This window comes from Carassius carassius, chromosome 40, assembly GCF_963082965.1.
Source record: "Carassius carassius chromosome 40, fCarCar2.1, whole genome shotgun sequence".
In the NCBI taxonomy this organism is placed as follows: domain Eukaryota; kingdom Metazoa; phylum Chordata; class Actinopteri; order Cypriniformes; family Cyprinidae; genus Carassius; species Carassius carassius.
The window spans coordinates 28,874,921-28,902,917 of record NC_081794.1 but is presented as its reverse complement, the minus strand read 5'-3'; the positions used below and the strand labels follow the sequence as shown (position 1 = coordinate 28,902,917).

At 39.5% G+C, this 27,997-nt stretch overlaps 2 protein-coding genes across 3 annotated transcripts in view; one reads left to right on the top strand and one right to left on the bottom strand.

Moving 5' to 3' along the window:
- Positions 1 to 520: 520 nt before the first annotated feature.
- Positions 521 to 18,485, top strand: LOC132122530 (leucine zipper putative tumor suppressor 2 homolog). 2 transcript variants are annotated; one of them, XM_059532904.1, is made up of 5 exons: positions 521 to 609; positions 14,878 to 15,273; positions 15,675 to 16,175; positions 16,473 to 16,742; positions 17,869 to 18,485. In XM_059532904.1, exons 2-5 carry the CDS (start codon positions 14,905 to 14,907, stop codon positions 18,472 to 18,474), a joined length of 1,746 nt encoding a protein of 581 aa, XP_059388887.1. In that variant the 5' UTR covers positions 521 to 609; positions 14,878 to 14,904; the 3' UTR covers positions 18,475 to 18,485. The 2 variants fall into 2 exon arrangements, with proteins under 2 accessions (XP_059388887.1, XP_059388886.1); XM_059532903.1 differs by lacking the exon at positions 521 to 609 and adding an exon at positions 11,702 to 11,884.
- A 2,576-nt stretch (positions 18,486 to 21,061) lies between these two features.
- pdzd7b (PDZ domain containing 7b) overlaps positions 21,062 to 27,997 on the bottom strand; it is an 8,096-nt gene continuing 1,160 nt past the window's right edge. Inside the window, exons 4-14 of the mRNA XM_059532932.1 lie at positions 27,322 to 27,469; positions 26,484 to 26,544; positions 26,028 to 26,411; positions 24,896 to 25,099; positions 24,170 to 24,267; positions 24,013 to 24,104; positions 22,862 to 22,953; positions 22,717 to 22,767; positions 21,634 to 22,083; positions 21,328 to 21,428; positions 21,062 to 21,251 (exon numbers count right to left, since the gene is read on the bottom strand). Coding sequence (XP_059388915.1) covers positions 21,090 to 21,251; positions 21,328 to 21,428; positions 21,634 to 22,083; positions 22,717 to 22,767; positions 22,862 to 22,953; positions 24,013 to 24,104; positions 24,170 to 24,267; positions 24,896 to 25,099; positions 26,028 to 26,411; positions 26,484 to 26,544; positions 27,322 to 27,469 — 1,843 coding nt within the window. The 3' untranslated portion in view covers positions 21,062 to 21,089. The remainder of the gene's footprint in view (positions 21,252 to 21,327; positions 21,429 to 21,633; positions 22,084 to 22,716; positions 22,768 to 22,861; positions 22,954 to 24,012; positions 24,105 to 24,169; positions 24,268 to 24,895; positions 25,100 to 26,027; positions 26,412 to 26,483; positions 26,545 to 27,321; positions 27,470 to 27,997) is intronic.

Here is a 27,997-nt window from a genome sequence, read left to right as displayed (position 1 = left end):
ATAATAATAATAATAATAATACATTTTTTTGAGCAGCAAATCAGAATATTAGAAGGATCACAGGAATAAATTACATTTTAAAATCTATTCAAATAAAAAGCAGTTATTTATAACTTATATTTCACAATATTACTTTTGATGTATTTTGGATCAAATAAATGCAGGCTCGGTGAGCAGAAGAGAATTCTTTTATAGAACATTTTAAAAATTAAATAAAATCTTATTGTTCTGTTGTCTGTGGTAAATGACAAAAAAAAATCCTGATTCACACACTGGACCGAAGAAAATGCGAATATTAATTACGTCTCGCTGACGTTTTCATAAATGTCCAAAAAACGTCCAGTCACCGAACCTCATTAATATCCATTACGTCAACATATTCACCTAAACCTGATGCGTTCATTCGTAGCGCCCGCCCACCAGCGTCCGGCTTTTAGCCAATCGGTGAAGCATGCATGACGCGTACCTCATGACGTAATTAATATTCATGAGACACGACCAGTAGAGGGTGGCTGGGGGAGGGGCATAAGAGAGCAACTTCAGTCACAGCTGAAGGAGCGCAGAAAGTCCGCGATATTAAACTTGGACAGTAATAAACTCTACAGTATGGTGAGTACAGGCGATTCTTATACACACTAATCTGACAGACAGATCAAATACAGGAGTATGTACTTTATTATCATGTTTTATATCGATGAACTGTGACAGGCTCTCTTTGACACTGAAGCTGGTTTCCCCTCAGCGCGAACAGACCGTTGGGTTTGACTTTAAACTTCATCGGTTTACGAGTAAATGTCTTTAAAACATCTTTTATCAGTGATTATCATGAGGTTTAAAGGTCTTCTGATGTCACCGACTGTTTACAGTAAACAGCACAAACTTCCCTCTTCATTAGTGTAGTTTTTAACTAATCATTTAACCCCTTGATGATCAAGTGATCTTTAACTTACATTATTGGTTTAATGCATCTTTATATATTGGATCCCCACAGACTCATGTCTGTAATTACTGTAAGTTAAATGAGTCTAATAATCTCTTTGATTAATGTTTAAGGTCTTTTATGTGCCTATAACATAGTTACACAAGTGCAGTTTATATAATCCTGAAGAGCAGTGTCCATTGTTGTTATGAATGTGTGAAATGGATATATTTCTGTTTTCTGCCTTTCACGTCATCATCATCATCATCATCATGCAAATGAGAAGAAAAGTCAGAATTGTGAGAAAAAAATTTAAATTGACTTTTTTTATTTTGTCTGTGAGTGTACAAGTTCAGAGCACATGCATGTGATTTTGTGAGGAATAGTGTATAGTGTACACTGCCTGCTGTTTAAAAATAACAACAGTAAATGAACTAGCGGTGATTATTCCTTAATAAACAATGTCACGTGACTTCATTGCATGTGAATGGCATCCAGATTAATTATCTAGCTTTCATGTCGCACAAATGTCGAGTTTAAACAGTCATGGATCCTTCCAGTGACCCAGTGGCCTCCAATTAGCTGCGTTTCACTGAATGAAGTCTGTCTGATTAGCTTCTTAACACAGCAGTGACTTTCTGCAGTTTTGGGTTTTACAACCGTGTTATTACATGCTGTTTGATTGGAACTGCACTGGACAACTAGATAACCATTAATTAAGAGTAGACTGATGAGTTTCCAACTCATTTGCATTTGTTTAGTTCCCAAACTGGGGTTTATGAAGGAACGGGAGGTTTGTGAGTTATATTGTATTAACCCTAGAAATATATCAAATAAAATATATTCTAGAAAATAAATAAATTAACCGCCATCTAAAAATCGTGAACATGTGACTATGTTTGTTAAATTATTGAAATATTAAATTAAGATCTCAAGGAGAGTTCAAGAAAATATTTTAGCTCAAAGAGGTTCGGAATCGGATGACAGAAAGTTTGGGAATCCTTGCCATTTAGTAAATAACATTTTTTATAATAATGGAGATTTACTTTCAATTATTTATTTTAGTTTTTGAACAAGAATTACATTTCTCTGTGGACTTCTGTTTTCACGACGATGGAGTAATTCGGTGTGTGAAGCTCATGATGGTCAAACCCACATCCGCTGGTCCTCCAGCCTATAAACACTAGTCGAGTGATCGATTACTTCAACCACTAGTCGGAAACAATCGACTGCTCCAGCATGCATTAACCATAGTGTGTACAAAGAGATTGCAAGTACGATATGAATTTAAGGATTACAATATTGCGTGTAGCTGTTACTTTCTACGACCTTATCTATGTTGTATGTAAAATTTAAATATGTAAATAGGGGTGTGCCTGAAGCCGAATACCTTATTCTGAATGGCACGGATAATGGTTTCAAACATGAATAACAGACAAGGAATAATTCTGCCTGAATACTCTGCTGAAGCTGGCACAGTCCGGGGTTTGCTAGATAACAGCTGAGTCAGGGGATCAGCGCAGTATTATACACAGACCTGAAGTGAGTGAATGTAAAGTTTATGAGTGAAAAGAGCACAAATCAAACACAGAAGTGCTGTTGTCTCTCCGTGCATCTCTCAGAAATCAGTGCTTTGCAAGAGTAATATTACCTGTAATAATACATTATACATGTTCTATTTTAAAATGAAATGCTTTAAACCTTAGGTTACTATATGATACGAATGATGGATTAAGCACAGCATGCTCACCAATCAAACAGCAGCGCTGCGCGTCTCAGTCTCTCAAACACCAAACCAGTTCTCTCTCGAGAGAGCAGGCTAATAATCAGCTTCGATACGGATATATTTTCTATTTGGCCTACATGTTTCCATCTTTATCTTTTGCTGGTTCGCACGGCACACACACATTTTTTAAGTGAAGTTCACTAAACATTAAGACTCACTTAAAGTGTTCTGCGTAATGAAAATGTGTGCATTGAATTGATTCAGTCGTGTTTAAATGATCACTAAACGTTTGTCATGACATATATCTCTCTGCTTGCATGATAAATGTTATTTTAGAAATGAATAATTATTTTAGTTTAACACTGCATACTTGTTCAGTGATAACTATGAAAAAAAAGATAGCCATAATGGTCTTATCATGTAACTGTACAATGTTGTATCCGAATGCAAATAAGAGAAATGTAATTTTGTAATGTAAATTTAATATGTAATGTCATAATAGTTTTGACAATTTATATATGTAATTGTTGCATAAGGCTATGAATAAATAAGTGTTTATTGATTAAAAAAATAAATAATGAATGTCTTTTCATTTACAGTAGCATGAACCACGAGTAGTCGAGTAACTCGAGTATTCTTTAAATAAAAAATCGACTAGTAGAAATCAGTAGTCGTGCAACCCCTAATAAACACACACACACACACATACACACACACATGCATGGAGTTTAATGACATCATTTCCTGTGCAGCCATTTGTTGTTGTTGTTCCTCTGGGTCTGGGAGCTTCTCAAGGTTTCTCAGAGAAAAGTCTGAGAGAAAAAAAAAGTATTTTGCTTAAGAAAATGACAGTAAAATTTTAGATACTGTTATAGGTTTCATAAAAAAAAAAAAAAATAATAATAATAATATATATATATATATATATACACACACATACACACATGTGCATCTCAATGAATTAGAATGTCATGGAAAAGTTCATTTCTTCCAGTAATTCAGCTCACACGAGTTTCACAATGAGTTCAATTACTGAAATTAACTTTTCCTCGACATTCTTCTAATTTATTGAGATGCACCTGTGTATATATATATATTTAAATATAACATTTTAACTTAAATTTCGTTTTAGTTAAAACCCTGCTCTACAATATACTTTAGAGTGAACTATTTTAATGCATATCATTACAGAAATTATTAAATGAGGGGAAAATGTGTTTAAATCTAAAAATAATATTAACCGTGCAAAAGATCTTAATGGTCTTAAAATTAGCTTCATTTTCAGATCTGTTCTTGAAAGCTTTAAAATTCACGTCTACGCTGCTTTTATTGAGTTTGTTTTGTAATCTATGACTTTAATTGAATGAGGTGTGGCTTCCCGTAGTTCTCTGAATACGTGCTCTATTTATATAACCGTCCTCGGAGCGGTCGAAGCCGTTTGTGTGGGTTTAATGTCTCTGTTGTGATTGATTCTCTTCAGATTTCAGCTTCGATAAAAGTGAAGTCCAGCCGTTTATATAAACTCTGAGAGAGATCCAGTAATTCAGCCGCACATGAAGATTGTGTGATTGTTTGTGCTGTTGTTTTGTTAGTGGAACATTAAAGAGACGTTCATGATCTTCACACACAGGACCAAACACTCACTCAACCTTTACAAATAATGAAAAAGCATAATAAAAGTCTCATGAAAGTGTCTCATCATGCCTCAAGTCTTTGCTTTGCGTGTGGAACAGACTCATTGAGAACTGCATTATTATTCTTTCACATATACAAACATGCACCACAATTATTATTATCTTGCATTATTTATGTACAGTATTTATTTAACTTTTCAGTAACCAAACAAGTCACGTCTATTTAGAAAAAAGGGGAAAATTACACGTTTTTACTTAGATAATGTTTCCAGATACATTTTCATCATCATCATCATCGGCAGTCCGTCGTGTATCGACGATGACTGTCTGGATTGGAGGCTATTGTAGGCAAGCTCTCATGTGGGGTAGAAGGCCTGCTCTCGATCTACAGCAGCGATGGCATTTGCTACAGACAAAGTCTTTTGCTGCAGTGGAATAATGCCGCCTCTCATGAGCTTTCTCATTTTCTTTCTGACGCTTTTTCTCAACAGCTGCGACTGCTGTTTTCAATCTGCGCTGCCATTTCTCACGCTGCAGGGCCTGTTCCTCCCAGCTTTCCGGGGAGATCCCGGTGTTCCTCATATGCCTTTTCAGGGCATCTTTGAAACGCAGTTTTTGACCACCACGGCTTCTTTTGCCCTCTTTTAGCTCTGCGTAAAAAACTGCTTTGGGCAGTCGGCTGTCACTCATCCGGCGCACATGTCCAGCCCATCGCAGTTGTGATGATGTAATAAGGGCTTCAACACTGACAGAGCCAGCTCGTTGGATTACCTCTACATCTGGGATTCGATCCTGCCATCTAATGTGTAAGATGGCACGTAGATGACGTATTTGAACTCGTGTAAGTATTTTGATATGCCTGCTGTAGAGCGTTAAACACTCGGTGGCATAGAGCAGGCAAGGAAGTACAGCAGCATTGTAGACTTTCACTTTTGATCTGCACGAAATGTCGTGACAGCTCCAGAGGCGTTTCTCGAGAGAGCCAAAAGCCTTGGTAGCAGACTGAATTCTCCTCTCGACTTCTAGATCTGAGGAGTTTGTGTAGGTCACTGTACTGCCCAGATATGTGAAGGCCTTGACAGATTTCAGGGGCACTCCATGCACCGTCACTGGCTGTGGCTCTCTCATATTGTTGGAGTACACTGGTGGTGGTTGATACAAAAGTTCGGTCTTAGAGATGTTAATGTTCAGTCCAAACAAGTCTGCTGCCCACGAAAGCCGGTCTACTATATGTTGCATGTCTTCAATGTTGTTAGCCACGAGAGCAGCATCATCTGCATAGAGCAGCTCCCGGATGCATAGTTCTCTGGTCTTGGTGGTTGCTCTAAGTCGGGCTAAGTTGAAAAACTTGCCGTCTGTCCTAGTGCGAATAAAGATCCCTTTGTGCAGATCAAGGCCCATTGAATCTAACACAGCTGTGAGATATAGTGAGAAAAGCGTGGGTGCAAGCACGCATCCCTGTTTCACACCATGGTTAACTTCGAAGGCTTCACTGGGTTCCCCACCAATGAAGACTTGTCCTTTCATCCCTGTGTGAAACTGCTTGATGATGTTAACAAGCTTCTCGGGGCATCCATAGATCTGTAAGACTTTCCAAAGAGTTTCTCGATCGACCGTGTCGAATGCCTTTGAGAAATCTACGAACACCACAAAGAGAGACTGATGTTGCTCCATTGCTTTCTCCTGTAGCTGCCGTAGAGTAAAAATCATATCAGTGGTAGATCTCCCTGACCTAAAGCCGCATTGACTCTCTGGTAAGACTTGCTCGGCAATGCTTTTGAGCCGACTGAGTATGATTTTAGCCAGAACTTTGCCTGTAATGGCTAACAAGTAAATGCCTCTGTAGTTTCCACAGTCTGCTCGGTCTCCCTTTCTCTTGTAGATTGTGACAATCAGTGCATCCTTGAATTCCTGAGGTACACACTCATGGACAACGCAGCTGTTAAAAAGTTTCAGGAGCTCCTCTCTGAGTACTCTTCCTCCTTTCTTGAGCACCTCTGAGGGGATTCCATCTAGACCTGGTGCTCTATGGCTTGCTGTGGCCTTTAGGGCTTTCTCAAGCTCTTCCATAGTGATCTCATAGCAGAGGTCATCACGACTCTGGTGTCCTTTTAGCCATTTACAGGCATCTGGTTCAGCGGATCCTTGCTGGTTTAGCAGATTATAGAAATGCTCTTTCCATCTACTCTGAATCTCATATAGTTCAGTGTAGAGTTTTCCTCCATCTGCTGACTTGACAGGTACCACTGCATTGCTCCTTGGACCATAGATGGCCTTTAGCCCTGTAAACAATCCATGATAATCATGGTTGTCATCCATGCTTTGCAGTTCTTCTGCCTGGCTACACCACCAGTCGTTCTTTATTCGCCTCACCTCTCTCTGTACTTTGGCCTTGATCTCAGCAAAATCAGCCCTACTCCCATTAGAGTTTTCCTGCAGATGTCGCTTATGCAGGAGGTGTTTTTCATCCAGCAGCTTCTGGATCTCCTCATCATGTTCCTGAAACCAGTCAGGAGTTCTACGCTGTGGGTGACCTAAGGTAATTTCTGCTGCAGAATAGACTGCCTTCTTCAGTGCCTGCCATTTTTCTTCAATGTCCTCTGATCCTACTGTTTTGACTTTTGCACCATTTACTGCAGATGACACAGTTTCAGCCAGTCTTCTGCAGTGCTCTTCATTTGCAAGCTTTCCAAGGTCAAGTTTTTTCGGGGTTGTGCCTTTAGTTTTTCTCCTTGGCACGGTTATCTTGTGCCTAATCTGACACCTCACAAGGTAATGGTCAGTAGAACACTCCGCCCCACGCATGACCTTGGTGCACATGATCTCATGAAGCCCGCTCCTACGGGTAACAATGTAGTCTAACAGATGGTAGTGTCCAGAGCGTGGGTGTTTCCATGTGAAGAAGTTCTTATCTGGCTGACTGAAGAAGGTGTTCGTGAGACAGAGCTCTTGTTGAGCACAGAAGTTAAGCAGGAGGTCTCCGTTGGTGTTCTTTTTACCTTTGCCAAACTTTCCAATGATTCCAGCATAGGTTTCACAGTCACTTCCCACCCTTGCATTAAAGTCACCCACAATTAACAGCTTGTGTTGTGGGGGGACTCTGCTTACAATCGTTGTCAGCTCCTGGTAGAATGCCTCCTTTTCCTCATCTGGGTAGGTCATGGTTGGGGCATACACATTGACAATGGTCAGATGTCTGTTGTTATCAATTGGTACACATATAACCATCATCCTCTCAGAGACGAATGTTGGCAGAGTTGTCAGCTTGATCTTGTTGTCGACAGCAAAAGCCACACCAGCGTCTCTCCTTCCCTCTGTCTTCCCAACCCAGAAGAAGGTGTAGTTTTCCTCTTGCACCTGACCCTGACCCTCAACCCTAGTCTCTTGAAGGGCAGCAATGTTCACTCTATATCGTTGTAGTTCTTTTGCAATCTGAGCTGTTCTCCGCTCAGGTCTGGAAACTCCGTCTAGCATAGTGCGGATATTCCATGACGCAACAATCAACTTTTTACTTTTCCTGTTTCGACCGCTGAGGTGAAGTCCCGCTGGTAGCGGTAAACCAGCCAGGATATATTCTGAGCACGCTTTTTTTACCCCACCTTTTCTAGGGGCTTCCCCTTCTGGGGTAGGCAGTGCTTTCCCTAAAAAGGGCTGCCCAGACACTCACAGTGCTGCCTCAGCCCACTGGCACTCAGGATTCAGCGATGCTGCGACCATCAGCTATGAGCCGCCTGTGTGCAAGGTTTACGCTATCAGCTCCCAGCTACTTCAGCCTACTGATGTTGCGTTCCCCTCATCGCCACAGGGCTTCCACATACTCCTCCAGTCAAGACGCCTTGCACAGTGAAAAAGGCAGTTGGCGTCGTGCCCCCACCAGACTGCCTCTCTGGACCTCCACGCCGGTTACCACGTGGTGCACAGACGTGCAACAAACAAGGTTGGTGAGGAGGCTGCCCCGCAGTAGCATCTTTCTTGCTGTTGACGCCATCCGGTGACCATAGTTGTGGTTCATCCGCATACCATCTTGTGTTTGCACCATTGACTCAAACTAGTGGGTTCCTCGCTGCTCACACCAACTGGCACCCTGCTGCCAGTGCCTTAGACACCCTAAACCCCTTAAGAGGGATCTGCTCGGTTTTATGGCGCCGACCATGTACCCGCCAGTTACAGAGTAGGTATTCACGGCTTCTTGTGCGCATTTTATAGGTGTTAGCTGGGTGTAGCTAACCCCACGCACAGCCTCCCCACTTTTAAAATTGTCTTTTTAAATTGTTTTTAAATAAATGACTAATGATTTCAAAGGCATTTTTAGCATCAAATGACTCGTGCACAGTCTTATGGATTATTGTTATGATACTGTGATGGTGCTTTTATACATTTTCCTGTTCTTTTTGGAGCTTGACAGACATATGACATTTCTTTAACTCTCTTTTTGTGTTCCACACAACAAATAACAACATACAAGTCTGAACACAACATAATCATAATCTTAATAATATCAGAGGAGAGTGACAGCAGAGAGTGATTCAGATAAATGATTCATCTGGTCAGGATTCATTCAAAATTGAAGCCTATTTAGCAAAAAAGAAATAAAAACTCCTTAATGACTAAATGCAAAGTCAACAGCCACAGGAAGTGTTAGAGTTAGAATTGCAAGAACTAATCAATCAATTATAGGAGTATGTTTTACTGGAAAATATAATTGCATTCCCCATTTTTCCTTAGAAATACATTTAATTAATGCATTTGGCAGATGATACTATCCAAAGCAACTTATATTTGATCAATCCCTGCATTCCCTGGGAATTGAACACACAACCTTGGCGTCGCCAATACCTTGGTCAACTGTAGAAATTGAAAGTAAATTCCACAAATATTTCCAGAGATCTGCAAGTAACACATCGAATTAAACATAAACATGAAACAGTTTAGTCATAATGGAGTCTTTTTTATTTTTTGGCCTGATTCTGTGAAATCTGATCATAAATATATTGCTGATCAAACTGGGAGCAGTGCTTGTATAACAGCAGCTCCTGCAGGATTTAACGTCCTGATGAATCTGCTGAGCCAACAACTGATTGGATGATTTATGCAATTAATAACAACTTTATAACATTGTATAATAATGTTTAAATGAATAGTTCACCAGAAAGAAAAAAAAAGCTCCTCATGCTGTTCCAAAGCTGCATGACTTTCTTCTGTCAAACACAAAAGATGATATTTTGAAAGTCATTGGGGTCCAACCAAAATATTCTGTCCCTTGTATGGATGACATGATTATATATTTGATTTAAATCAAAGCTTGTGTTAATAAAACATAACATTACGTGCAGGTGCATCATATGCATGAAGAGGAAAGATGTCCTGATAGAGAGAGAGAGAGAGAGAGAGAGAGAGAGAGAGAGAGAGTGTGTGTGTGTGTGTGTGTGCGTGTGTGTCTGTGTGAGTGTGTGTGTGTGTCTGCGTGTGTGTGTGTGTGTGTGTCTGCGTGTGTGTGTCTGTGTGTGTGTGTGTGTGTCTGTGTGTGTGTGTGTGTGAGTGTGTGTGTGTCTGCGTGTGTGTGTCTGTGTGTGTGTGTGAGTGTGTGTGTCTGTGTGCGTGTGTGTGTCTCTGTGTGAGTGTGTGTGCGTGTGTCTGTGTGTGTGTCTCTGTGTGCGTGTGTGTGCATGTCTGTGTGTGTGCGTGTGTGTGTGAGTGTGTCTGTGTGTGTGTGCGTGCGTCACGTGTGTGTGTGTGTCTGTGTGTGTATGTGTGTCTCTCTCTGTGTGTGTGTGTGTTCTGGAGCTTCGTCTCGTCTCGTGTTGTTCTGTTCTCTCCGCTTTGTTCTGCCTGTAGAACCAATATAACTGTGTCCAGTGTGACCCATTTACAGGACCTGAGAGAGACACACTGCACGCTGTAGCCTACTTACACTAGCCTATATATACCAGCACAGCAGGCTCATTCAAAACTTGCTCTGGAAGTGTGTGTGAAGAGAGATGATGTGTTTACATTCATCTCTGTCACTCTGAGTGTGCCTCACTGTACTTGAATGCTAATGATATGCATATAGTCAACTAATTGTCTTAATTGACTGTTTCTTTGGATTTGTTGACATACAGTCTGTTCATATAGTAGACATGAACTCGGAGATCTCAGCGATCTCAGATTTTCCACGTTGAGATATTTGTGATGCTCATATGTTCCTGAGGTTTCGATCGCACAGATCTTTGGCCCTGAATACTTTATAAGAAAGTCAAATTAGTAGCAGCTGGTATAAAAACTGAATCAGATGAAGCCGATGAGGCTCCCGTTCACGCCTGCTGTCAGCTGATCTGATCGCCAGTGAACCACGGATGAACAAATCTTCTTCCAGCAACATTAATGGAACGTTATTCATGGAATGTTTTTCCTGAATCGTTTCAGTTGAACATTCAACTAACATTTTTAAATGTTGCAACATTCGAAACAACTTTTGAAACTTTTTGAGTACAAAGTTTGACACATTTAAAAGTAACAGTCTCATAATTGCAAAATGATACAATGGAATGTTCCCGTTAACTAGAAAAAAATGTTTCTAGAACATTTTTGTACTTCAGCTAGTAATATTAAAAAAATTTTTTGTTACATTATTAATCAAGTGACATTTATTTTTGTAGTGCTTTGTATAAAACAGCTTCACGAAAATAAACAGAAAAATATTCATCAGCCGATTATAATTTGAGCTGTCAATCAGCCGGACAGAAGATTATAGTGTGATTATTCAGGTCAATTCATTTCAAAAATCATTCTCATTCAACAGTGTCAGTGCAGTTAATTGATAATATTACTGAATATTAATTGTATTTTAATTTTAATAAATATTTAATAAAATATATTAATTGTAAAAAAAAAAACATTTGTTATAATAGTAACAGATTTTTTTTCAAATATTAATACTTTTTTTTTTAATTAAAAACTTACAATTTCCAATCAATAAAATATTTTATGCCTTTGCATATCTAGAACTATATATATATATAACCTATATTATATAAACGTAAAAATTCTTAAAAAAAAATAAATGACTATTTCCACATAATAATATAGTTCGCATCTTGGCATATTTAGAAAAATGTATATATCCGATATGAAAATGCCCATGGCGTTTTAACATTTGATTAACCTCTGTATTTTTCCAGGTGTAGAGACCGTGAGAATCTCAATTCTATCACTTGTAGTCTTCTTGAGGCCCTCTAGTGGATGTCAGAGTCCTAGTTGAGAACCACTGAATCATTACCATGTGCATGTGGCCAAACGGAGAAGAAACTGCGTGTGAGTCGTGTTTAATAGTTCTGTACGCTCTAGTGTCGTATTGATAGATAACACACCATCAGAACTGATGAAACTGAAGATCATGAGCACTACGAAGGGGTTCGAGAACGAGCACTGATCTCTCCAGGATGGAGACTGAGCTACATTTTACACACGGAGAGAAACGAGCTTCCTCAGGGACGTGCGCATGCACACACACACACACACACTGAGACAGAGCGACACTGAAGTACTTCAGTTAGTGGAAGTGAAGCAACTGACAGACACACAGCTGCATCAACATCAGTGACGACATGGAGGATTTAACATTTGGTATGTGATTGTGTGTGTGTGTGTGTGTGTGTGAGAGAGAGAGAGAAACTGTGTCATTGTTTGTCAGGCATTAAGAGACCACGAGTACAATCTTAAAACCACTTTCATTTCTAAGAGAAAATTTAGACTAAATGGAGTATAAACCGAGCCAAAGCAGTCTGTGGCTGATGTAGAATAAGAGTAGAGATATAAACCTCAATGTGGAGCTCAGATCATCTGATGAGAAACGGAATATTCTCACAACTTTCAGTCATGTTTTTAATTAAACCGTTGAATTACGGTTAGGACATGTTAGTGGAACATTCTTGTAACTTGATTCACATGTTATTATCATGTTGAGAGAAACTGTTCTTGGAGTGTCTTGAAGTTATTTGTACTTGTTGAACATATTGTATAACGTTGAGAAAACATTGTGACAGAATGTCCTTATTATTTCTACTTGAACGTCCTAACCTTTAAATGTTCTAATCAAGACATGAAAACCTGATATTTTAACTGTTATTAGAATACTTAAAAAAAGGTTCTAATAACATTTTGGATAAAAAAGGTAGTAGAATGTAAGATAGATAACAAATTCAACAAGAAACCTGGACATTTCAGTGTTTTAGAACCGTGTTCCCACAATGCTTTGATAATCTAAATTTGTTCACTGGAGTATTGAGATCTCTGAGGTTTGATTGCGTACTGTTCGTGCAGATCTGAGCGGAGTTTGAGACACTGAGATCTAAACTCTAGAGACAGAAAAATCTTGGAAGAGAAGAGGTTTAAAGTCGATGCGAGACAACAGCCACAACTCATTTGACTTCCCTAATTTGACGAATTTCCATGTAATTCCGGATTGAAACCACAACAACTGAGTTTGTTTTGATGTCACGTGACTCACATCGATCTCTGTTTAATCTGGTCTTGGACCAAATGTGAGATTTGTCAGAGTACAGTAGGAGGCAGTAAACGCTGAAGGAGATCGGTGTAGTTCTGTGTGTTTAATGTCATTCAGAAAGCGATCTGGATCAGTGATCCTGCATTAAAGCTGGATCAATGTTAATACAGATCTGCCCACTCAAACACTGAACATCAACCAGGAGAGGGATTTAGCTGCAGTCAGTTCTTCGTTCTTTTTGCATTTATTCATTTATGCAAAGTGACTTATGAATGAGGAACAAGCCATCATTTATAGTACACAATGACAAGACTGAAGAATAAACTAGATCAGTACACACACTGGAGCAGAAGAGGAAGCTACAGAGCTAATCTCGTTTGGCTGGTTATCCTCTGCACAGTCACGCGTTCTGGATGAGGCGTGGCTTCGGAGAGTGATGTGTTCTGGAGGAGGCGTGGCTTCGGAGAGTGATGTGTTCTGGAGGAGGCGTGGCTTTGGAGAGTGATGTGTTCTGGAGGAGGCGTGGCTTCGGGGAGTGATGTGTTCTGGAGGAGGCGTGGCTTCGGAGAGTGATGTGTTCTGGAGGAGGTGTGGCTTGCGCAGTCACGTGTTCTGGAGGAGGCGTGGCTTGCACAGTCATGTGTTCTGGAGGCGTGGCTTGCACAGTCATGTGTTCTGAAGGAGGCGTGGCTTGCACAGTCATGTGTTCTGAAGGAGGCGTGGCTTGCGCAGTCATGTGTTCTGGAGGAGGCGTGGCTTTGGAGGGTGATGTGCAGGAAGGTGGAATCTTATGCGTTCAAAGCTGACCTGCTATTGATAGCCTCTCCAGAATCACCAACCCTACCTTTAATGATTCTGAATGAATTTGAATTAATTTGGTTAATGACTACGTTTACATGTACATTGGTTCTCCTAATTATTTACTTTATTCTAAATGAGACAATACTATGATTAAGGTGTTTACATTAACATTTAGATTAATGGCAAACGTCATTATATCCCAGTGCAATGCTATCTGACATCCCCTATAGAATCCACAGACATGAAAACACTGCTTCTGCACATGTAACATATGAAATAATTCTACTATATGTCAAATATCCTGAAGCAGATCTATACAGGTGGAGCTGGGGAGGTGGAGGGTTTCTCACACGTGTTGAGCAGCAAGCTCATTGGCTGCTGATGTGAAAAATGAAACCAATCAGCTATGCCATGTGAATAATGATGTTAGTATATTAGATTGAGTTCTGGCCTATCAGCCTGTCACAACATGACAAATATTGTGTCCGATGAAGAAAAGCCAGTGTGACGAAAAGAATAGTGGCCACAGAAAACATTCAAAATGTGAAACAACTGACGATTCTGAGTGAGTGATACCATCTTTGTTATGGAATACAAGCTTTGTTCACATTTAGTTAACAATTGTAACGAAAAACAAGTTTGCTGTGTGTACGTGCTGGTGTGTAGAGTAACGCGCATGATGAAGAAGATATATATCAGTTCTTTTAATACTCACATGAGAATAAGGCACATCCAACACAAATCATCAAACATATGATATAACATTAATAGCAGACAAGGAGGAACTAAACAGACAGGGTTTTTTAAATCAGGTGGGGATTAATCAATTAACAAAACAAGGAGCGGAACAGACCAAAATAGGTAAACACGAAAGGAACCGTAAGTCCATGATCGTGACAGCGATGCAAAGCAGCATTTTCTTCATCACTGCTCAATATATTTCAGTGTCATGATCAATGCTGAGAACAATTTTGCTGCTTCATATTTTGTGTGGAAAAGATGATGCACTTTATTTTAAAATTGTTAATACATTTATTAAATATAAATAATTTCAAATGTATTCACTCACTGTTTTGTCACTTTCATGTCACATCTCTTTTTTAAAAATCTTAAATAAAAAAATCTACGGGAATCACATGGGTCGTCCCTCAGAGGTCGGAATATACGGAAATCCATATTTATACAGAAAAAGTTTTTAATTGTTCAGTTGTTTTGATATTCAACAGGCAAAGGTCTTTAGTTTTGTCTCCAGTGCTTCACCACACACTCCAGCTCCGCTGCGATGCTCATGTTTCTCTTCTTCTCCGTGCAGGGTTTCTGAGGTCGTGTGTCATCGGTCATGGCGCTGGTCCATTCTCTGGCCGTGTCCACTAACCGTCCAGGACCAGGCCTGATGGGAGCGATGGGTGCCGTCAGCAGCATGATGCAGAGTCACATCTCTTATCCTGACCGTGCTAACATTGAGGTCAGCACCAGATTCGGTAAGGGCACGCCGGGCTCGGGACGCCTGCTGTCCGAATCCTCACAGAGAAGTCAGACTCCGTCCAGCAGGAGGAGGAACGTCGCCGGCAGAGCCCAGGGCTTCGGGACTCGCTCATATTCACACCAGGACTTGATAAGAGACTCGAACCATAATCATCTGTATGAGGACTCGGCTTGTGTGGACGCACCCCCGAGACTGGTCCCAGTGTCTGGACAACTAGAAAGAGTGAGTTCAGGATCAGAGACCAATAAAATAATCGGAATTAATCAAATTAAATGTAATAAAAAAAAAGGCTGACTACTGTATACACATGCAACACACAACATGCTTCCATATCTGCACACACACACACACACACACACACACACACACACACACATAATAAAAACAAATCAATAGAATAGAAAAAATATCGAAAGCTAGTGTTTTTCATATAGAAAACGAATAGAGTTTAAGTGATGGAGGATCAAGTGTTTTTAAAAACAAAAGAAAAAGAAAGAAGACAAATAGATGAAATAGAATTAGAATAGAGAGTGTTAGAGCGAGAGGGTCCAATGACGATGGAGATGCGTTTTTAGTCGTTTCTTGACTAACGCATCATGATTTCTGATGTTTGTTTCTCTCAGAACATTCAGCAGGCCATAATCAGACCCAGTGCCTTCAAACCCGTGGTCCCTAGGAGCCGTGACGGCGTGCAGTACCTGTCCCCGCGGCTCGGAGCCGGTCTGTCGGGAAGCCAAGGAAACCTCAGCATGAGTTCTCCAGAAGATGAAGACGTCTCGTCCGTGACGAAGGAGAGGCGCAGCACTTACAGCGGCGCTCGCGATGCTCTGTTCAGCCAGTCCTTTACCATGAGCCAGAACCAGAGCCAGAACCAGAGCCAGAGCCAGAGCGAGGCCAGTAAACATCACGGACACTCCAACTCGGACAGCGGCCGCTCCTCGTCCAGCAAGAGCACGGGCTCCCTGAGCGGCCGCGGGCCCCTGCTGACCGAACCGCTGTCCCCGGCACCCATCCAGACCTACGAGACCATCGTCAGAGACCTGGAGGACAAGCTGAGGGAGCGAGACCTGGAGCTGCAGCAGCTCCGAGAAAACCTGGACCACAACGAAGTAGCCATCTGTCAGGTGTGTGAGAGACATGCTTCATCTCCACTGGAACGGTTCGTTCACAACACAGACCCAGGTCCACAAAACATAGTAAGGAGAAGACTTGTTGAATAAAGTAATTATTTTAGTTTTTTTACCCGTCCTTACTATGTGTGTGGACCTGGTAACACTTCAGGTGTTCGGAAGGTCTTGGAACGACATGAGAGTTAATGAGTAATTAATGATAGTTTTCATCTTTGGGTGAACTGTCTCTTTAACAGACCTTGAACATAAGAACTAACCTGTGTGTGTGTGTGTGTGTGTGTGTGTGTGCAGGTGTACGAGGAGCGTCACAAGCACACGGAGCTGGACATGGAGGAGTTCAGACAGACGTGTGCAGCGAAGATGCAGAAGGCGTCTCATAAAGCGCAGCGCGAGCATCAGCTCCTGCAGCTCCAGGTGTTTCAGCTGCAGCAGGAGAAGAAGAAGCAGCAGGACGACATGACACAGCTCCTGCAGGAGCGCCAGAGACTCGAGGAGCGCTGCGTCTCCTACGAACAAGAACACACACAGCTGGGGCCCAGACTGGAGGAGACCAAGTGGGAGGTGAGGATATTTCTAGAAGGATCAAGTGTGTTTATAATAAGAGTTGCACCGAACGACCGGTATTAGATACGCAACATTGCATGCTCAACATCGTTCAACACAATTAGAATGTGATTTTATATATAATAGAAGTTCAATACCACGTTTTTGAACAAATCAAGTGAATCAATGATTCATTAACCTGTTCATAAAGACAGTAGTCACTTGTCTTGTTTCTGAATGAATCAGAATCTGTGGAAGGAAGGACTAAATTACTCTCATTCAACAGTCATTTGGCGCCACCTACTGGTTCAAAGTTCATTTGGTGTCATGATTTATTTTGGGCAGAGTTGTAAACTCCCACAAGTGTATTTTTGTCAAGTTTCCAAAGTCATGAATTAAATTTGGAATACATTGCATAAAACATTTGTGAATAAAGCGCTGTTTCCATCAAGATAACAAAATATTTGTTGCAAACATCTATTACTATTAATAAACTTATAGTTGCTGCATGCGTTTGCTCAGTTTAGCAGCTGGTTCTGAAGGGGCTGCACGATTACTTGACTGCGATTGTCGTGCATCTTTTCAGTAAAGTCGGTTCAATAATCAGAAGTAAATCTCCATCATGTGCTTCAGATGCAGAAGCTTTTACTACACAGAGCTGTAGCTCACTGACAAGATATGCAAAAAAATAATAATTGTATTAATTAATATAGCACAGGTATATTTGTTGCAATAGACAATTGTTTGGGTCAAAATTATAAATTTTTCTTTTTTGGCAAAAATTATTAGGATATTAAGTAAAGATCATGTTGCATGAAGATATTTTATACATTTTCTACCTAAAACTTAATGTTTGATTAGTAATATGCATAGCTAAGAACCTCATTTGAACAACTTTAAAGATGATTTTCTCAATATTTAGATTTTTTTGTAGCATCTCAGACAGATATTGTTCTCCGAACAAACCACACATCAACGGAGAGATGATTTATTCAGCTTCAGATGATGTAGACATCTAAATGTCAAAAAATGGAGCCTTATGACTGCTTTAGTGGTCAAAAATCACATATCCTTAATTATAATGAATATTCTATTAATCATAACTCAGATTAACACACAGGTCCTGACCTCTTGTGTCTCTCAGGTGTGTCAGAAGTCTGGAGAGATCTCCCTGCTGAAGCAGCGGATGAAGGAGCTGCAGGGGGATGTGGCGCAGCGTGTCGGTGAGCTGGTGACGCTGCGTGGACAGCTGCGAGAGGTTCGAGTCGAGCTGCAGACGTGTCAGAGTCAGCTGCAGGAGGCGCACACAGCCTCACACACACGGACGCTGGAGCTCGAGGTCTGCCAGAACGAACTGCAGCGCCACAAGAGCGAGAACCAGCTGCTCCGGGACAGAATAAGCCGTCTGGAAGACGAGTCGTCTCGCTCGAGCACCGATGACAGCGAGGAACTGAAGGCACACAAGCAGCAGAACGAACGTCTGACGGCGGAGCTCGCTTACGAACACCAGCACTCCTCGGATCAGGCGTCTGCGTTCGGGAGCGAGAGAAAGAGCTGGGAGGAGGAGAAGGATAAAGTGATTCGCTATCAGTCTCAGCTGCAGCAGAACTACGTGCAGATGTACAAGAGGAACCGAGATCTGGAGCGATCGCTCCGTCAGCTCAGCCTGGAGCTGGAGAACCGGGAACAGGACGATGACAGCAGCGGGAACGAAGTCACGTTCGACGACATCACTGCGACCGAGATCTGAAACGAGCAATCATCCACCGACACTCATTTCAGATCGTGCTCGGAGTGGGTTCTGTTCTCAGATAGTGCTGTCAAACTATTAAATCATGATTAATCACATCCAAAAAGTTTGTGTATGTAATATATGTTTGTACTGTATGTTTATTATGTTTATATAAATGCACACAAATATTTATATGTATATATTTATAGTCATATAATTTCTATTTTTATATATATATATATATATATATATATATATATAAACCTAACTTTTTTTTTACGTGACCCTGGACCACAAATCTTATTAAATTGAATAAATTGAAATTGAAAGCTGAATAAATGATCTCTCCAGTGATGTGTGGTTTGTTCGGAGGACAATATCTGTCTGAGACACAACTATTAGAAAATCTGGAATCTGAGGGAGCACAAAAATCTAAATATTGAGAAAATCATCTTTAAAGTTGTTCAGATGAAGTTCTTAGCAATGCATATTACTAATCAAACATGAAGTTTTGATATATTTACGGTAGGAAATCTACTAAATATCTTCACGGAACAAGATCTTTACTGAATATCCCAATGATTTTTGGCATAAAAGAGAAATGTATGATTTTGACTCAATGTATTGTTGTCTTTTGCTTCAAAAAGACTGCTTTTATGCTCCAGGGTCACATATATAATATTTTACACATACACACATACACAGTACACACACATTATGTAAACATTTTAATATTCCTTTATTTGACAGCACTATTCTGAAAACGGAGTAAGGGGATGTTCACACAGAACATGTTTTTGGCACATAGGAAGTGGAAAAGGGAAAAAAACATGTTTTTTGGTAATTGAACAACTCAAGTTGAGCGCTGAATTTTTAGAATGCCATTTAATGCGCTGAATGCTACAAACACACCTGTGTTACACAGAAAACAATGATATATTACAGTGGAACGGGAAACAGAGCTCCAGGTCGACAGACAGAGCTCAATGCTGTTTGAAGTATGCTACATCATTCGTGGCCCATGATTGGTGAGATGTCATTTTGGGCACAGTTTGTAAACTCACAGAAGTGCACTTTGTGTCATCAGCTACGTTTCCATCCAGTGTTGCCAATTAATCTTGGATTCTACCAAACCATTTTGAGACTTTGGCTCATCTGACAGTGTTTTGATGCCATGTTAAAAAAAAAACGTAATAATTAACATAGTGGGAATAAAAAGTCACAGCATTGTAAGATTCAAGTCAAAGTTTTGAGAATAAATGTCACAGAACTATGAGATTAAAGTATTGATACTAAAGTTTATATATATATATACTGAAAATAGGTCAAAATTACAAGAATAAGGTTTTTAAGTTTTAATTTTCAAAATATTTGGAAAATATGAGCATAAAAAATAGAGAGAAACAACACTGCTCTGAAAGCTGGTATGTGAGAAATTCACTTATTTTATTTAGTTTAATGTGACAGTAAACACTGTTGAAGGCTCAGATGTTTCAGAACAACTCTTAACTGTTTTGTCAAGCACATTTTATATTTTATGTGCATTTTGATTTCTCCATCCTCCTGTTTATATTATTATAATCTTTTTAATGCGATATCCCAAATTGGCTGCACATCAGCATTGAGTCCTGCTCCGTGTTATCCTGCGATCACATCGTGTCAGAATTACTGTAATTAAGCGTCTGATTACTAAACGCTGCTCATGTCTTTGCTCAACTCATAATAACAAACTTAGAAACTCAAGCTACTCTTATGTAAAAAATCAAATGATTCTGTTCTTCAATAGTGTATTTATGAAGTACTTAGCTCTTATCAACAGCAACAGAACTGCATCTGTATTGCTATTCAATAATCATCATGAGCAGCAGTAATTCTGACAGGAGCTGAACATGTCTATATTAAACTAATGTGAGCAATATTCATTATTTTCAAAAAAGCTATTGACTGTTATATTTGTAGTAAAAGAAACCCATTACTGCACACATAAAAGCCACTGTGAATAGATCTTGTGGGTGACTGTGGTGGTGATGATCAGTATTTGTATGAAACCAATACACTGTATATATTTTGTGCTGTATATTTAATGTTCCTATGAGCTGTTTGTAATTAAACACCTGCAATGACTCACTGGTACTTTCTGTTCATAAACGGCTGCAGCAAGTATTTCTGACAATATTAGAAATAAACATAGGGTAAAAAATGAGTAAGTAGAATGTTGTAAGAAATGTTTTTGTAATCTATAAATAACATTCCAACCACAGCAAGAACATTTTAACGTTCTAAAAATAACAAAACAACAACATTCGGTGATGAGATATGTACAAACATTTTTCTAATATTATGATTATAATGCTATAATCGTCTGGACGTTTTAGAATCTAAAATAATGTTTCAGCTACAAATAAAGTAGAGTTGTAAGAAATGCTTTTGTAACCTTTAAATAACATTCTACTAACAATCAAGAAAACTGGACATTTTAGAACATTCCAAATAATGTTATGTATTTTTGGTGAAAAACTAGAATGCTGTGAAAGAAACATTTTTGTAACCTTTTAAATATATTTCTAACCACAACAAGAAACCTGTTTAGCAACACTTCAAAGCTCAGATGTGAGGTGTAGTTGATCCTGAGATCATACGTACGCTGAGACTCTGGGCTCTCTGGGAACTTTGACCACGAGCTCCATGGGGTTGATGCTCTTATTACTGAAGGCCTGTCGAATGATCTCCACAGCGTCCTGATGGGTGACGGCCTGCAGAGAGACACCATCCACCGACACCAGCTCAAAACCAGCCTGAGACACACAGAACAGATCCCTGACTCACACTGGACCCCACACACACACACACACACACACACACTCGTGTTACCCGCAGAGCATCGCTAGCAGATGCAGCTCCTCCTGGGAAAATCCTCTCGATCTTCACCACGGGCTGAACCTTCGACTCTGATCCTCCGGATACACTGATCCCTGCTCACACACACACACACACACACACTTTATCTGTTTGTGAGGTCTTAATCTTGTACTGTATATTTAAATATATCTTTTATGAAGCAAGTTATGAAAGCAAACGATTATATTTCAACAACAACAAATAGAAATTGTAGCCTATAATTCAGAAGTTCTTCTATTTAGATGCACTGAAACAGAGGGGAAAGGAAACAGTGGATACCCAGAGACTGCTTGGTTTTGCTGATGTGGACAGTGCTGAGCTCAAACTCTTCACAGGTGTGTTTCTCACATACAGCCTCCAGCCCAGGTGACACGGTCGAACTATGGCACTTCTTCAGGGAACCGAAGACCTGTGAGAGCAGCGGTCTCTTGTGTCGAGGCGCGTCCACTACAGTGATGCTGCGGCTGAGAGCGTCGTCCAGCGTTTGTCCAGAGTCTGGACGCGTGTTCTCCGTCAGCAGCCAGTTGGGAAGCAGCGCAGACGTCCTGGAGGAGGTTAATGAGTCTGAATGACCGTAGGTGTCCACAGGAACGTCCAGTAACGGGCTGAAGCCTCTGGACTCGTTCTGGTCTTGACCGCAGGACAGACGCAGCTGCTCAAGACCTTCCAGAAGCTGATTCTGTCTCTCAAGATCCTCCGCGGCATGAAGCTCCAATCCACCGTGCCGATCTGAGGCAGAGAGACACGCTTTCCATTTATCATTTGGAGTAATGTTTGTTGATAAATAGCACACAACAAAACCAGCAATCAGTCTGAATCGGTTCGAGATTGTGTAATCTTCAAACGACGTTCCAACCCAGCTGGCATTTCAACATTTATTCAAGGGTGAATAAGCCCCAAGAAGCTGTGGTTTACAGTGAATTAATAACAGTGAAGGGGTGTTGTTCCATATACTTTATACAAGATTTCACGAAATAAAACCAAGCAAATAACGTGTAAAGATATTACTAAAAACAGTATTCTTCCACCAAACAATGTAGCTCCTCAGACACAGTTGTGGTTGCAACAAAGTGGTTGCCGAGCAACACACAAACGTAAACAAAGGTGAATGTTACTTTGTAGAGTTATTTACAACAGCTTTGAACTTGGCTCAGCCAATCAGAATCAAGCACCGGAACAATCCGTGCAACTTTGTTTCATTGTAACTTCAACAGATCTCTAGTGTTGGTGTAGAAGAATTCTGTGAACAATCCTTTAAAAATAAACCGTTTCAGCATTGTTTTTCAGCTATTAGTCAGTTATACATGATGGCTGGGAAGTTTTCTTTAACAGTAGATGGGATTATTAATAGATATAATGTACCTGGTGCAGGTGTGACGAGGGGGGCGTGGCCTGACTGAGGAGAACTTCTGCCTAATTAAATCACGAGATGAACCTAGTGAACTATGAGCCACTGTCAAGATGCATTATTATTAGTAGTAGTATTTGAAGACTGTGATAACCTTACGTGAGCGACTCTTCAGAATATCATAAGCCTCTTCTTCGGATGGAGACACCATGCTGTTGAAGAGCAGAAGATCGCTGGAGGACACGAGAGATCTGAGAGGAACAGAGAAATTACAGTAACATCTGTGAAGCATACACAGATAAACAGTTACTGGGTTTCTGTTCAACTCTTCTTGTGTGCACTTCTGAGATCTGAATGGAGACACACAGTAACTGTGCATTAACTCATAATTAAAACCACAGCATGTTTTGTGGTATTGAAAGGTCTGAGCAATGATAATTTCACACAAAGGCTAAAACTAACATTTTAATTTAGGTTTTCTACCCCACACCCATTTGTACGCATCATTATCTGATAAAGACTCTTTCTCCCTCTTGATATTTCGATTTAAAGGGTCATGAATCAAACACTTTTGAGATGTTAACATGTTTGCATTGCACACGAAATACAACGAAACACATCTTTCTGTTCTTTCAACTTTAAAACACTGCTGAAGCTCGGAAACTATTGCAAATCATTCGTTTCGAATCAGTGGTTCTGAATGCACATCAAACTGGCCAAATCACATGATTTGAGCAAACGAGGCTTCGTTATACTGTTTTGATGAATTCAGAGGGTTATACAGTGGTCTGGTGAACCATGAACCAGTGTTTAATGTGTTTTAAGTGATCGGGGACAAGGTACAAGGACATTAGCCAAGGTACATTAATAAAACAACACAAGTTATACAGACACTTCATAAGGATATTAAATATATATTTTAAAAAAACTAATGTGCAATCGGTTTATAAAAGGTCTTTATGCATGCTTGGACTGCAACTGCTAGAAAATGAGAATCAAGCTGGCTCACAAATATCATAATAAAATATCATAAAATATGCACGTTCACAAAACACCAGAGTGTTGGGACTACGCATGCATGTTTATGTAATAAAAGAGGAACTCAAAAGTCAAAATGATACTGATAATTTTAGGGTACATTTACACAACAACGATGAACTAAAAACTAAAAATATTTTCCTTAACATTTTTGAAAAGTTTCCCGTACGAATGATCAAAACGTGTCAAAAGGATCCCAAACATGACTGGAAAGTAAGCCAGATTTTCTTTAAGATGCTTTAGTTTGTGGATTGGTCACTGTTTGCTCTCACCTGATCTCTCGGAGCAGAAGGAGCTTCTCTGGCGTGTTCAGGACGGCTAGCAGCGCATGCACGAGCGTCGTCAGCCCTCGCTCTGATAAATACTGGAAGAACAGCACCAGTTTTGCCTCTGGGCAAAAAAAAGCTTTAATTATGTGAGATCTCTTACCCGCTCACAGATGTCCATAAGCATGAGCACATCTTCATCCTCCAGTAATCTGAGGGCCATCGCTCGCACCTGATTTAGAGCGTCCCTCTCAGATAAACCTGTAGAAACATTCAGTACGGTCAGGTTTAGATCAGATTTCTCTTATTCTTATACATGCATTCAGCAATGGACTTTCATAATACCGTATTTTCCAGACTATAAGTCGCACTTTTTTTCATAGTTTGCTGGTCCTGCGAATTATAGTCAGGTGCGACTTATTTATCAAAATTAATTTGACATGAACCAAGAGAAATGAACCGAGAGAAAACATTACCCTCTCCAGCTGCCAGAGGGCGCTCTATGCTGCTCAGTGCTCCTGTAGTCTACACTGAAGACATAGAGCGCCATCTCGTGGCTGGAGACGGTAATGTTTTCTCTCGGTTCTAAATAAATGTGACTTATAGTCCAGTGCAACCTATATATGTTTTTTTCCTCATCATGACGTATTTTTGGACTGATGCGACTTATACTCGGGTGCGACTTATAGTCCGAAAAATATGGTAATAAAAACCTGTTTTAATCCATGATAAAACAATTGTCTGCATTATTCAATTAATGTGTTAACTTGCCATATAAATATAAAACATTTGCTTAGCAATATTTTTAGTATTGAATTAAAATAAAATAAATTTATAATGAGCATTTATCAAATTTTTTATTTCGTTTTTTATTTTTGTTTTCGTCTGCTGCATGAAAGACAGACGCAGTGCTGTTTCAGATTTTGATGTCTAATATTACCCAGAATGCTCTCTGAGCGGGACGGAGATCTGGAGCGTGATCTTGAGGAATCTCTCCTTCGAAACAGACTGAAGAAGGTTTTGGAGCGCTGCAGCGGACTGCTTCCCTCTTCTCCTCTTTCTGTCTGCTTCCTCTTCTGTTTCTTCTCCTCTTCTGTGAGAAACAAAGCGTTTAGCGGTCGTTAAACAGGGGCATGAAATCAGGCAGACAGATGATTGCTGACAAATGTTACATCTGGAGGTATTTGCACTTCAAAAATTAAATTAAAGTGCCAGTTTGCAAAATTGGAAATTGAGTTTCTTCATTAATCTATTTATTATTTTAAAACGGTATAGCAAAATATGACTTTTTTTTTTTTTTTACTGAAACAGAAATTAAAATTAAATTAAAGTTTAAATAAATAAAAATAATGATTTACCCGAAAACCAAAAATAATTGTATTTAAAAACCAACTGATTAATCGAATGCATTTAATATCAAACACAAATTAGCTGAATATAGAAAAATGTAACTGGACATAAAGCAACATATATTTATGTTTCCACTTTTTAATTCTTTGCTAAAATATAAAAATGTCAACGGTGTCTGTAATAAAAACATTTTGGGACAGATTTAATGTTAAATAATAAAAACAATAGGTTCATTAAAAATATAACTTATGTAATATAGTGTATATTTTTTTTCTTTTCTAGCTGACTATTGAGTTTATAAACACTGTATGTGTTTTCTGAGATAAATGTGACGTTATTGATCTCAAAGTGTTTTATTGATGTCTTTCCACAGTTTAAACACTGATTGATCGATTACACAACACAAGATTCATTTCAGTAAGTTGTTCTGTTTCTCAATGTTCATTCATGTTTATTTGCTGCTATAACTAGTATTAAAGAAGAAGAGATGAACACTTTACTACAGCGACTCGTTACAACACATTGGGGGCATCAAAACCACATTTAGTGCTAAAATTGACCAAATTTGAGCTGAGTTTCATGTCAAAAATAAAAAGCACAAAGATTATTAGAAGTGGTCTGAAAGGTTTATTTCGTCGTATGTGGCTGCATGTGCTCTCAGTGTACCCCACCTGACACAGTCACATGACTTCGAGTTCGGCGTATCGAAGGACTCGCTCGACTGAAAGCTGACAGCAGAGATGTTTTCCTGTCTCCCCGTCTTCTCTCTCCCGACTCTCCTTCGCTCCGGATCCTGGAGTCCTGCAGCAGTTCTGTGGGTCCTCGGCTCACGGTCCGCAGCTGCTCCGAACGACTGTCACTATCAGTGGAATCTGGATGAAACTGGGCCTCGGTGGAGCCACAGACGTCCGCCATTTTGGCTCTTAAAGGCAGGCTAACAGGAAGTGTGGCTTGAGAGAGTCTGCTGACGGAGCCGAGGGGGGTCCCGGAGGACAGAGAGGAGGCGGATGAGAGAGACTCCGACCCTTGAGAGGACGAATAGATGGGTCCGCTGCCTGCTGGGAGAGGTCAGAGGTCAACACTTAACACTTTATATTACTGTGTAAATGTTGATAAAAGAAACTCACTTTTATTCACCCAGCTGAGTTCTGTCACCATTTCTTTGTAGGCTGGATATCTGCCTGCTTCCTGTGAACAAAACATCATCCACACTCATATACACGCTGTCAGTCTCATCAAGCTTTATATTTTCAGAAGTTACCTTCAGATATTATATATTATATATATATATTTTACATTCTTATTATTTGATTAATATTTCATGGTTCTCCGTAGCTAAATAGTCACATGATGTGCAGTTAAACATAAAACATTTTATCTTTTAATATTAAAATAATAATAGTAATATTTTATCTTTATGTTAGTTTTGTTTTGATGTTAGAATTATCTTAATCTTACATATTTATAGTTCAATTTGAGTGTTTTTCTTTAAATGTTTTGATTTGAAAATTATTTTAGTTTTACATTTTTTATTATTTAATTCATATTTTAAAAATGTAACCAACACTTTGGTATGTTTATGGTTCTGTGATGTTGATTAAGGGTCGTATTACATGCAAAATACATTTTCAAATAAATATAATATATAAAACATTTATTTGTAGTAAGCATTTTAATTGACCTTTTTTGTTTTTAAATGACTGTTTAATTTGACATTTTTAATGATTTAGTGAATTTAGTAATTTTTTGGCGAAACACTGTGTTAGAGAAACCTGACTGTTTTGTCTGTACTGGCAAAAAAATAAGTATTAAAACGGTTTGTCTGGGTCCTGGTCATGAGTGTTTGGAAAGCTGACGTGTTTGGGTTTGCAGGAAGAGCTGATCCAGGAACAGAGTGAATAATGCACAGAAACCAGAGAGCCACATCAGCCATCTGCTCTGTGTGTGTGTGTGTGTGAGACTCACTTTAATAGTCAGCATGACATGAGGCTGACTCTTCAGCACTTCCACTGCTCTGTAATGGTCGATGTTCTCAAAGCTCACGCCATTGGCCGACAGGATCTGATCCCCTATCTTAACTCCGCCCTGTTCTGCCAGACCCCCGGGATCCAGCCTGCAAACAGCCAATCAGACACTAGTGCTCTGTTCATATCACATTTACACACTGCTTTTCTGTGAGCATTTATGTGACTGCTTCAGTATCTGGTTCACAACGAGCGAAACCAAGCGTGATTATTAACTCTAATACATTATGTGTTTGTGTGTATAATTCCTATATTGTGAGTTACTGGGTCTGATGTGGCTTAGGTTTAACGTGGTCTGGTGTCTAATGTGGTTTAAGGGTTGTATTGTGGTTTGTTTTAGATTTTATTGGTCTGTCTGACTCTAAAACTCTTTTTGTTAAACGACGTAAAAGTAACTTAAACTAAAACTAAATATTAAAAATAACCTTAAAACTACATTATTTAAGCTAGTTAGTAAGGCAATGTTTCTCTTTTTCATTTAGTTTATTTGTGTATAAATAAAAATAAAAATAATGAAATAATGTCATGAAAACCAAATAGACCTATTTAAAAAATAAAAATGACAAACCAAATTAAATTATATATATATATATATATATATATATATATATTCACGT

What these genes read in the sequence shown, in the direction of transcription:
- LOC132122530 (XM_059532904.1), top strand. Translation starts at nt 14,905, where the DNA reads ATGGCGCTGGTCCATTCTCTGGCCGTGTCCACTAACCGTCCAGGACCA. An exon ending in TGTCTGGACAACTAGAAAGA is followed by an intron (nt 15,274 to 15,674) that starts GTGAGTTCAGGA and finishes TGTTTCTCTCAG; the next exon opens with AACATTCAGCAGGCCATAAT. An exon ending in TGGAGGAGACCAAGTGGGAG is followed by an intron (nt 16,743 to 17,868) that starts GTGAGGATATTT and finishes TGTGTCTCTCAG; the next exon opens with GTGTGTCAGAAGTCTGGAGA.